The sequence below is a fragment of the Ostrea edulis genome, chromosome 2 (genome assembly GCF_947568905.1).
Source record: "Ostrea edulis chromosome 2, xbOstEdul1.1, whole genome shotgun sequence".
In the NCBI taxonomy this organism is placed as follows: domain Eukaryota; kingdom Metazoa; phylum Mollusca; class Bivalvia; order Ostreida; family Ostreidae; genus Ostrea; species Ostrea edulis.
In genome coordinates, this window is record NC_079165.1 from 32,667,352 (window position 1) to 32,680,129 (window position 12,778).

Below are 12,778 nucleotides of genomic sequence, written 5' to 3' on the forward strand. Positions count from 1 at the left end.
AATTATGATTTAAATGTAATTATCATTTTTATTAGGAATTTAGATGTCTCCTCTTTTTGCAAACAATTACACATCTATATATGAAGATGACATATATAGTGAGCATATAAAACACTCCTACCAAAAATGTAAACAAATATGTGCAATGCGAGTTTGAAAAATATGTATGTCTTAGAAAGTGATTGACTAGATATCAGGAAGCAAGCAAGCTCTCTCCATGTTACTGTGCTACAACTAACTGAAATTCACTACATTATCCAAAATCCACCCAAAAAGAACCAAAACCTACCAACACTAAATACCAATATATATCCATGTGAGGTCAAGGTTTCAGGAGTGAAACAATGTGGTGTTTTTTAACTTTAAATCATTATGTTTTACTTTTGTAGGATATTCATAATGTTGAAATTGATTTAAAGCAATCAATTTTCAATTGGAGAAACAAGGTACATGTATGCACATAAATGTACCACCCTGAATCTCATATCATACCTTATTATAGCTGGCAAAATTATGAAATGAAATTTAATGTCACCACAGAATTTATAATTTCCATTTCTTTCTCTCAATTCACATGGAGACCTCCTTTTTTAGAGTCTTATTTTCTTTTACTTGAATGTTCTAAATTGAAACCTAAGGAATAATAATCTTGGAAGAAAAATCTACATGAAAATATTTTCTACTTTGAGAAACAAAATGACAAACATAACTGTTTTAAATGTAAATCAGAAATAGAAAAATAATTCAATTCAATGCACTTACATATGTAATTGAAAGAAAATTCCTTTGAGTACATGATTTTAGAATGAAAATAAGATTGATTAATATTCAAAAAAGTATTTCAATTTCTTCAAAACTTCGATCTTCAGATGATTTTCCATCCATTGACACCCCAAATGTATGATCACACACATTTAGCAGGAACATATATTCCTCATATCTCCTTCACATAACACTTGACTACTTTTGAAATGCAATTTAAGTCTTTTTAGAAATTAACAAAGATGAGTGTACAGATTCATACCCTAGCTGTTGATGATTGCTAAAACTGATCACTACTCAAAACTCTGAAACAAATCTTTATGGATTTTTTTTGTATTTCACACACACACGCACACATACACGTACATGCATACACACATCAAAAATATCAACAAGACACTGACCTTACCAGTCACCTGAGTTATTTAGTTAAAAGTATTACTAACCTCAATATGAATGAAATCTATATAATACAGTAACTTTTCTTGCTCTAGGCATGCATTTATATGCTAAATTCTAATATTCAGTAGAAGTATAATATAAGGTGTAATTCATTCCCCCAAAAGCGTCTATACTGATGAAACATTTTACAATTATAAACTTGATATACACTTTTTACACTATTTGGATCTGACATTGAATCAGAACCCTGGAGTTGCAAGCGTCACAATTTTTGTACATCTCTTTCTGTTTTTCTTGACAATGCATCCATCATTTATAATATTCTAGTGTCAACAAAATTAAAGAAGGATTCTTTTAAATCATAAAGACATGTGATTACTATGACCATTTTGGTTCCATCTATTTTAAAGCTAGTATCAAAACCTTTAGATTATAACATGTATATATAAACTGTGTTTTTAATTATCAAATACCAAAAAAGAAAACCCCCAAAAAACCAACCAACTTTTAGCTATTGATCTTAATCATAGTGTTTTATTTTGATAATTTAATTTACAGATACATCTATAAGTTGTCATAATGTCATTTAATTCTATTTTATTGTTGCATTCCTCTTCTTGCCCTTGTAAAGCACAATCTGATTAAAATAAGATCTTTGATCCGCTCCGTTATTGTTATAAATAAGATCTTTGATCCGCTCCATAACAATAACGGAGCGGATCAAAGATCTTATTGAAACGACATAACAATAACGGAGCGGATCAAAGATCTTATTTTAATCAGATTGTGTAAAGCACCTTAGAGTAATAAACTGTTTTATATAAGGCTGCATGTATATAAATTTTATTATTATTATCACTGATCGAGGTCATGAAATTTACAATTACCTGTTCCTTCTTTACCTAAAAGCATCAATAGCATTAAGGAAGATGTTATCTAAATTTAAATGTTTTACACATAAACACTATATATCAAGTTTGGTTCCTCCTGGAGTCAGAATTTCTACCCTAGGAATCATGATATTTACAAGCTTGATGTTTTGTTTACTCTCACAACAGAAGCTGACCACTAGCAATAGGTCACATGAGAGAATCAATTGACCTAAAAATCTATTAATTAACATGATTGAAATGTTTTAATCTTTATATCCATGATAAGATATTCTTTATATATTTTATATTGAATTCAATTTGGTACTTTGACCTCTTTATTTTCAAAATAATTGGAATTATGTCTATATACACACATGTGAGAGTTGGCCTCCATGTGTCCAATGAAGAAATTATGAATAATGGAATGACAAATTAATGATTGTCTAATGCTTACAGGGATGGATCCAGGAATTTTTGAGAGAGGGGAAATTTACCATTAATTTTGGTTATCAAGGGAGGGGGTCCACCCTCAAAATGTGTTATTTTTACTTTATTTTAGCAAAATTTCCTGAACCAGCACCCCCTCTGGATCCACCACTGGGTTATCATTTACTCCTTCATTCTTGATTACAAACCTAAGGACACTAAATTGTAATTTCACATTTTTTTTTAATTTGACAATATTTCATTATCACACAACAGCAAAATTATGAAAGCATATACATATACGTACAATAATAGCAAATTGATTGTTCTGACATATCATTTGATATACATATATATTCATAAGAAAATTTGAACTATCATGCATATTATAGATTATCAGTCATCAAGTTTTTTGTTGTGTTTTTTTGTTTTTGTTTTTTTTTTTTCAAAGTAATTTCACATTTTGAATCTTGCTTATTAATTGATATGTTGATATGGAATCAAATGACATGCATGCACGCAGAAGCTATGTGAAAAATGTCAGATCTTGTGTAGCAATTTGTAAACCCAATGATTACAAAGCCTATTAGTATTCTATATCAGTAAAAGAAAATCCTATTTTAATTCACATTTTGCAATAGATATGATAAAAGGAATAAGCATTTAATAATAATTATCAAAATCTATAGTTTAAAATTGAAAAACAATCTCATAAAAAATATAACATATATTTTACACATGGATTTTTGTAAACTTTACAAAAGGAACAGATTTCCCCCCTGAATTTATATAAAAATCAGTATTATGTCCTGTGACATTTTGTTATTATGCTTTAATAAACTTCTAATATTGACTTTGTCCTTGCATGGTCATTTTGTTCATTTTTTTTTATATCTGTACCCAGGTTTTGTCTTGTGACTTTTACCCCAACTAATCCCTTTGTGTATAATACACATGGGATGTTCTTTACAGCTCAGCAAGCCCCTGGCTTTGTTTCTCATTGTTCCTTATCTACAATTACTGGGTGAATGACTTTGTGAGGTTGTAATTTGCCATCTAATACTTTTATAAGCATTTCATATCATGATCAACATATCATGCTATTTCAGTCAATATTATAAATAATTCATTTGATACATAATATGTAATATTGTAGGCTTATATGGTGATATTTGGAAAATAATGGCAAAGCAATTCTCAGCATGAACATTGAAAATTATGTTGCAATATACATCACCCAATACAAAGGCAAAGGATACATTTTAATTTTTACGTTTAAATTCATATGAAATATTGTGAAATTCATAATCATGTGAATGCATAGCTGCAGAACTGTAGCTCTCTGAGAAAATATTAATTGGTACAGATCTGTCCCAATATTTTCTCAGAGAGCTACAATTTTGCAGTTAGTGAATGTGGTTAACTTATACTACCATTAAGATATGTAATCCCTTTCTAATATTTGTTTAATTTGTACCTTTTTCATATTGTACAACAAAGTATAATTTAATGCACATTAATACTCGGATTATAATAATTTTTTTAAATTATTTTTTTTAGGCTTAATTTTTTTTAATTTATTTGTACAAATAGAAATTAAGTGCATCATAATAAGATTTATAGAATTAACTATAAATCCATTTATTTTAGCCAGACTTAAATATATTTTATTTCTGAGGATTTTTTCGGAAACACTATTCCGGAATCCTACCGGAAATAAGTTGGCAAATAGAATAGCATTTCCTTTTATGACGAGGCAATTTCGGGAGAACGGTGAGATAACAGTCGAGACAACATTTTAATTTTTTATAAGATTCAGAAGCTACGGAAAATAAGTTAAATTGTAGAAAAAACATGCCAAAAGAAAAATCAACGAGGGCGAAAAAGAAGAAGGGAGGTGATGTTATGAGAAAGGGGCGAACAAATAAAAATGTGGAAGGTCCAGTTGAATTTCAAGAGCAGACGACAATGGAGACATCAACAAATAACGGATTTGAGGGAGAAATGGATGTATCACCCAGAGATGAACCATCGGGATTCCGCATGGAGAATTCCAGGGAAACCATTCGAGGTACACAGGGCATAGATATACCAAATATGGTCAACAGTTACAACAATGTCATTGGACTTAATGTTTCACAAGAAATTAAAAACAAAATAGTCAGTGGTCAGTATGTAGAATTGGCAAAACTGTTGATTAATTCTAATGAACCACAAAAACAAACAATTGTAATGGTGAATGGGGAATTACAAACATCCGAGAAAAATTCTAAAAAAATCAACAACATTGAACAATGGACGGATGCATTTATAATTTTTTGCAGTATTTATTTAGAAGCACATCCGGCAAAAACATTAGAAATTTTGAAATACATGAATGATGTTAGGTTAGCAGCATCTAGGTCAGGAAATCTTGGATTTAAAGAGTATGACCAACAATTCAGATTAAAAATGGCAAAGAACCCTACAAAACCATGGGGTGAGGTTGATTCAGAATTATGGTTGATGTTTGTTTTACCTGCTGTTAAAACTCTGTCTGCTGCTCCAACTTACCAGAGTCAGAGTAAAAAATGCTACAATTACAACTACCAAGGTTCATGCTTCAGATCACCCTGTGCATATTTGCATGTATGTATCAAGTGTGGGGGTCAACATCCTATCAACAATTGTCAATCAAAAAACATCAGCACACAAGGGGAAGGTTTTAGTAATTTTCGTGGACAGGGAAATTACAGATTTTCAAGGGGTCAGTACCAAAACACAAGAGGAAGAGGGGGGTCTCAATTCAGAGGTCAAAGGGGAACTTTCTAAAGTATGGAAGCTTGGGACCACCCCTATAGATATAAACAATTTAGAATCATTGTTACACAGTTATCCTAAAAAAAATATAGCTTTAGAGCTTTTGCAAGGATTTAGATTTGGATTCAGATTAGGGTACAAAGGGCCAAGAATAGGGAGTGAATCAGATAATCTTACATCAGTCAAAAAACACCCTGAGAAAGCAAAAGAAAAAATAGATAATGAAGTAGAAAAAGGAAGGATAGGGGGACCATATTCAAATAAACCAATATCAAATTTAAAAATATCGCCAATAGGCATTGTACCAAAAAAAGAGGGAATGTGGCGATTAATTACACATCTATCTTTTCCAGAAAATAACGGTGTTAATCACTACATAGATCCCCAAGAATGTACAGTAGCTTATACATCTTTAGATCAGGTTTTAGAAACAGTAGCTAGGTTGGGAACAGGAACATTGCTGGCTAAGATGGATATAAAATCTGCATTTAGACTAATGATAATCCATCCTGGTGATTTTGATTTGCTAGGTTTCAAATTTCAAGGTAAATATTACATTGACAAATGTTTACCAATGGGTTGTGCAATGTCATGTAATCTGTTTGAAAAGTTTTCAACATTTTTACACTGGCAACTACAGAAACAGACAGGTATTGACACGATTTATCATTATCTGGATGATTTCTTATTTATTGGAAGAGTAGGTACTCAAGAATGTTCACATTTAATGGAAGAGTTTCAGAATTTGTGCAGTTTGGTGGGTGTACCGTTAGCAAATGAAAAAACAGTAGGGCCATCTACAAGCATTATATTTTTAGGTTTAGAAATAAATACGGTTGATATGGTTGTAAAAATTCCTCTAGAAAAGGTAAAACAGTTGAAATCTATGCTAAATATGGCCCTTATTAAAAAGTCATTACAGTTACAAGAAGTACAAAGCATAGTTGGAAGCTTAAATTTTTTCAGCAAAGGTGTGCCAAATGCAAGAGCATTCAACAGAAGGTTTTATGATGCTACTTGTGGGGTGACAAAAGCTCATCATCATATCAAAATCACAAATGAGTTTAGGGAAGATGTTAAAACTTGGTTACTTTTTTTAGAACAGTTCAATGGTGTTAGACTCTTGCATGAGAGTGATTGGCTGAGTAACGAAAATATGAAATTGTTTACAGATAGTACAGGCAATCCAGATTTGGGATGTGGGGCATACTGGGAAGGTAGATGGGTTTTCTGGCCTTGGCCAACAAAATGGGATTTAGGTATTTTTAAAGAAATGTCATTTTTGGAGCTGGTGCCCATTGTATTAGCTATTTACATTATGGGGCGAAATGCTCTTTAAGAACAAGAGGATCATAATGTACATTGACAACAATGCACTGGTGTCAATTATTAACAAACAAACATCAAAATAAAAAAGAATCATGTTTTTGATAAGAAAGTTGGTCCTTATACTGTTAAAAAACAACATAGTATTCAAGGCAAAACATATAGCAGGTACACAAAATAGTATCGCAGATGCACTGTCACGTAAACAGTTTAAAACATTTCAGGAATTGGCTCCACAAGCAAACAAGATACCAGAAAAAATACCAGTAGAATTTCAGCAGTTGATGTTAGAAATGAAGTAAACAACTTGTTACATCTAGCAACAGCCCCAAATACTCAGGAAACATACAACCAGGGACTAAGATGCTTTGAGGAATTCCAGGATTCCCTAAACCTTAGCAAAATATGGCCCCCTACGTTAGAGCAAATAGTTCTATTTATAGGTTATATGTCAGCAAAACATCTCTCAGTGGCAACAGCTAGAACTTACATTTCAGCTATTTCTTACAAACTAAAAATTCAAAACAATAGGGATGAAACTCAAAGCTTTCTGGTTAAGAAACTCTTAGAAGGATTCAGAAGAAAGGTCAAGAAAAATGATGCCAGACTGCCAATTACATCAAATATATTAAATCAAATACTACAAAGTTTGCACTTGGTTTGTACAAACTACTATGAATGCAAACTGTTTCAAGCCGCCTACACTTTAGCATTTTTTGGTTTCTTTAGAGTTGGAGAAATGACAGTAAAAAACCAAAAAGATCTGGGACATGCAATTGAATATGAAGACATAACAATGTTTACAGAAGAAAATAAAATCCAAATAAAATTAAAGCATTCCAAAGTGGATCAAATAGGGGAAGGAGAAACAATTACTATTCAGAATAGCCAATTTGGGTCTCAAATACAACCAATTAAGATTATTCAAGAATATCTAGCAATACGACCTTCAGTGCAGGGGAAGTTGTTCTGTCATTTTAGTGGACAACCATTAACTAGATACCAATTTACGGCAGTTTTAAATAAAGTTTTGTCGATAATAGGGTTAGAAGGTAAAAAATACAAGTCTCATTCATTTAGAATTGGGGCAGCAACCAGTGCAGCAATGTTTGGTATGTCAGAGGAAGAAATCTGTAAAGCAGGAAGATGGAAATCTAAAGCATACAAAATTTATGTTAGGATGTAATCATAATATAAATGTAGGTGTAACCCTTAAGACTGTCATATGTTTAAGTATATATGAAAATGGTTTCAAGTCATATAATTATATAATCTTGTCATGTCTCTATATATACACTTTCAGAACAACAGGTATGGGTAGTGGGCTCATCAATAGTCAAAAGAGCATTTTTAGCAGCTAGAATCAGACCAGATGGAGTTAACTTGGGACTAATGGATAGATTAAATGTGTCTATTTGGTGGCAAGGAAAAGGGGGTATGGGCTGGTATGAAATGTACAACAAGATCAAAACATTGCTGAAAGTTGCTGACCCTCCTGATTACATTATTCTACATTGTGGTGGTAATAATATTGGGTACACACCAATCAAACAGCTTATACAAGATATGAAAGGTACAATTGACAAAATTTGGAAACTTTTACCCAATACAAAGCTTGTATGGTCACAAATATTGCCTAGAAAGAACTGGTATTCATCAGATAGCATAGAAAAAATGAATAATTCTGCAAAAAGAATCAACAGTTCAGTGGCGGCTTATATAGTAAGGAATGGGGGATGTTATATCAAGTATTTGGATATCAAACTTGTAAACACAAATCTTTTTGAGGCAGATGGGGTCCATATATCAAATATAGGCAATGAAATTTTTCTCAACAACATTAGTGCAGGGTTAGAACAATTTATAACGAATGGATGGCAAGTGTATCCAAAGTTATACTAGAATTTGGACGGGGTATTTTGTGGCAAGGTCTTGGCTCCAGGAACTAGCCGCTTCCCCCCCTTGGTGGCGGTGGCTTCAATGGTTAATATTGTAACCATTTCCGCCATGTGGAAGAATGCGCGTCTGGTTCCTGTGATTGGACATTGAATGATTTGATTGGACAATATTGTATGTATTGAATTATTTGGTGACAATTTGGTCACATATATATATGATACACTTTGATTGCCGCTCACCGGAATCATAGTCATATGGTTTTTTGTTTAATTGAAAATTGACATTTTAATGATTGATGTTTGGGGGTGATTGCAAATCGTCTCATTGCCGTCAACCGGAATGAGAAGATCTGCGAAATTTGTTGCTTGATTTTATGATATAACATTAGGCAATGATGTGTTTTTGGCCTGTACCATTTGGGTGTCAATACACAGGTGTAATTGACATGGTAAAATTTTAATGTAAAACTTTAAAATTTTACTCATTGCCTAGTTGCCAAGACCAACAACAGCCACAATGGGGAGGGGGGTGTTGTTATAAAATACAATAAGTGCAAAAAATAAACTTGTATATAGGTAAACATAATGTTATGTCTTTATTTCCATCCCAGGACAAGGTCAGCTTACAAGTACAATGTACACTACAAACTGCTATCATTTTGAAGTTTTGCAAGGCTGGTCTATAATAATATATACTTTTAAAGGTAAGATGTACAATTGATATATAATCACTCATACCAACCATTCATACTCCACTCAAACATTTCAAAACTATGGATTATAAATTTTGATTAGTGCAAAATTTGTTAATTTCTATAAGGTCATCTCAAATCTTTTAAAATCATTTTAGTGACTTTTTGGGGGAAAACACCTGAAACACTTTTAAAGCCAATTTAAATGGTCCAGGTCAAGCATATTTTGCTTTTAAGGCCAAATCTTTGTAAGATCATTTGTGCACTTTGACAATTACTTCTAAATATTCGGGCTAGTATAATGAAGAAGTATGGATGTTTCAATTTTCATTAACATTTAATACCAAAACCATATCTCCTTTGCTTGACCAAAAAAGCCCCCCCCCCCCTCCACACACACACACACACACACACACACACACACACAGTGAGGTCTAGATCCGCCACTGCTTAATCTGTGATTTTGGGGCGAAGTTGGATCAATTTCATTTTATGAACAGGTCCAGTGGTACGATGGATTTTTCATTTTCAAGACAAATTAATAGAAATATAAATTGTTAGCCAGTAAAAAGAAGTAATGATTTAAATCAGATACTTGGAACAGTGTTGATGTTAACAGGGACCTATATACTAGTTAGTATATAGGTCCCTGATGTTAACTTATGAAATTCTTATATTGTATACAAGATATTATCCAACTAACAGATAGACTTTTGCAATTATATCTTATGCATTATGAACTGTAGCTAAACAATATCACTATTAAAATCTTATGTCCATTTCCATGTAGTTGGGAATCAATTAAGCTTTCCTGGTTCCGATTTTGATTTAATTTTTATTTTGTGAACATAAATCAATATTAATCACAGGAACCGGTAATTTTGTCTGTAATGATAATAATGAGTATATACGATACCACCCCCCACCCCCGTGTTTTTATTAGAAGGTGGTATTGAATACACCCGTAAATATCATTACAGACAAAATGGTAATATATTTACAAGTGCACTTTACGTATTGTTCTCCACGGGCAAGGGCACAGGCACCGGAAGTATGGATACATGTATTTAGAGATTGGCCTTCTACTGGTATAATAAAATGAATTTTATTATACCGGTAGAAGGCCAATCTCTATACCGGTAGAAGGCCAATCTCTAAAGCTTACAAAAAAGCGTGAAACGATTACATAAATCGAAAGAGGGATGAAATAGACTACGAATTCATACATTTCAGAGAAATTATTCCCACCAAAAAAAAAATTGAAAAAAGGTGGGGGGAGGGGTAGTAATATCCATATTTAAGGTGCCTGTGGGCAAGGGCGTATCCAGGAATTGTTTAAAGGATGAGCGGATTGCGACCCAAGTTTGTGCCTATTCCGCCCCGGCCCCAAAGATGGGTGAATATCGCAAACTGGTAAAATGACCAGTTTTGTTTAAAACTATGGAAGTAAAGTGGAGTGACTACAACTCTTTCGATCCGCCACTGATGAACAAGAAACTACATTACGGGGATTAGGAAGCACAGGGTTCATTCAGAATAATTGTAATCTTTAAGGAAATCTTCGTGGAGCACATTATCGCAAATAGTTGCTGAAATTGAACCTTACCATAATTCCGCCGGCGAGGATTGCAGCTATTTTCACTTTCACATCGCAGGAGGTGCGTTTGATGAGCTAATCAACTTATGCAGACAGTATCTCCTCATATCTACATGTACAGGGGCGGATCCAGGAATTGTGGTTACGGGGCGCCCCTTTATGAGGCAATGGGTCCATGGCGAAGCCCTGGTTGGGGCCCAGGGGGCGAAGCCCCCGGAAACTCCTGGGTTTTACAAATTTTATGGGGCTTGAAATATTTCTCCTATTTAGTCATTTGTACTACATGTATTTTCTATCATTTTAATAAGGTGAAATTAATAAAATAAGGGTTTTTTTTTTTTTTGGAAAATATTAAGTTCTCCCAATAAAGTAATTAAAAAAATTAAAAGATTTTGTCATTTATTTCTCCGCCTGCGCTCCCTCTAAATCCGCCACTGATGTATATTGCAATAATCTACCAGAATATACTGACACCTTATAGGTGATACTTCATTAGTACAAATGAACACCACCACCACCACCATCCCCCCAAAGGGAGGAGGTGAGACTAACAACGAAAGGGGAAAAACACATTCCGCAAATTATAATATACATGTAACAGACTGTCTTTGCATTTAGTCCGACTGTTTTCAGTTATCTTTTTAAAAATTCTATATATTGATTGCAACACAAACATCCTATTATAATTATATAGCGATGATAAAGTCTCAGTAAGTTTCCACAAAGCTGAAAATTGGTATACACCATATTGTATAAACTGATACAGAACTAAAATATTGCGGAAACTTATCAAAACTTTGCGGTAGACTATCAGTATAGCAATGTGCATACTAAAACAGAACAGTTTCTGCAAACCGAAATTTGCGCAAACTTGATCAGCTTTCAGCAAATTTTCGTTGCGGAAACTACTTGAAAACAACGTAGATATATCAAGTTTCAGCAGGACACACCAAGTTTTTGCAGGGAAAAAGCTTTCAAGATGAAAAATGAGTGCGGAAACTTGACGAAAACCACTTGTACACCTAAGTCTATGTAGTGAAATTTGTATTTTTCATCCATTTGTAAATTCCATGTTTTTAATGAAAAGAACTTATAATAATTAACATTAGTAAATACTATGTAATATTGCAGGTAAATTTTGTAGGGTATAGAAGCGAGTGGGGGGGGGGGGGGAAGGGATTCAGACCAGCTTTTAGTGTTAGGAATGGCATGCTTTAGTCCCAGTTTGTGTTACTCTGAAGCGAAGTCCCAATTGGTTATTAAAATGCACGTACATAGATCTATACATTTCCATACACCTATATTCAGTGCACCCCCCCCCCACCTAAAATTTTCAAATTTAAGGTAAATCGCGGTATCTTGTTTAGAAAAATGTACAAAACGATAAAAGAAGCAATAATTTCTTCCACTCCCGGAGAAATAATTGACAAAACCTTTTGATTTCTTGCATTACTTTATTGGGAGAACTTAATTTTGTTCTAAAACCCATAAAATTTGAGTCATTTTATTAATTTCACAAATGACTGAATAGGAGACATATTTCAAGCCCTGTAAAATCCCGGAGCTTCCAGGGGCTTCGCCCCCCTGAACTCCACCAGCGCTTTGCTCTGGATCCACTGTGGGCCTCAAGGCGGCCCCCAGACCCCCTGCCTCATAAAGTGGCGTCCCCTCCCTGTAACCGCATTTCCTGGACCCGCCCCTGATATTACGAAGTTCATACAGCCCGAATCATCGAAGCTTAGACTGGGTATTTTGAATTGAAGATTTTAAGATTTCCAAAACGCAGTTTGACAAATAAAAACGGGTGTGTAATGCTCTAGTATGACATTATATTGGAAAAGAAGAATCTACACGCGTGCACATGCGCATGCCTTTCTGCTGTCTGACTGGCTCTATCCTTCAGACTCTCGCGTTATAATCTAGGGGATAATTGAATTATCTCTCAAGATCCATGCAAATGGCCACATTCAAGTAATATACAATTGTGTAGTATTACATGAATTT

The 12,778-nt window shown here is 33.6% G+C and overlaps 1 protein-coding gene across 2 annotated transcripts; it reads left to right on the forward strand.

The window, feature by feature from the left end:
- Positions 1 to 1,404: 1,404 nt before the first annotated feature.
- On the forward strand, positions 1,405 to 9,180 carry LOC125662295 (uncharacterized). 2 transcript variants are annotated; one of them, XM_056153775.1, is made up of 2 exons: positions 1,405 to 4,533; positions 6,812 to 9,180. In XM_056153775.1, the coding sequence occupies exons 1-2, from the start codon at positions 4,317 to 4,319 to the stop codon at positions 7,771 to 7,773; spliced, it is 1,179 nt and encodes a 392-aa protein (XP_056009750.1). In that variant the 5' UTR covers positions 1,405 to 4,316; the 3' UTR covers positions 7,774 to 9,180. The 2 variants fall into 2 exon arrangements, with proteins under 2 accessions (XP_056009750.1, XP_048750419.1); XM_048894462.2 differs by having other exon boundaries at positions 7,891 to 9,180.
- The last annotated feature ends 3,598 nt before the right edge of the window (positions 9,181 to 12,778 follow it).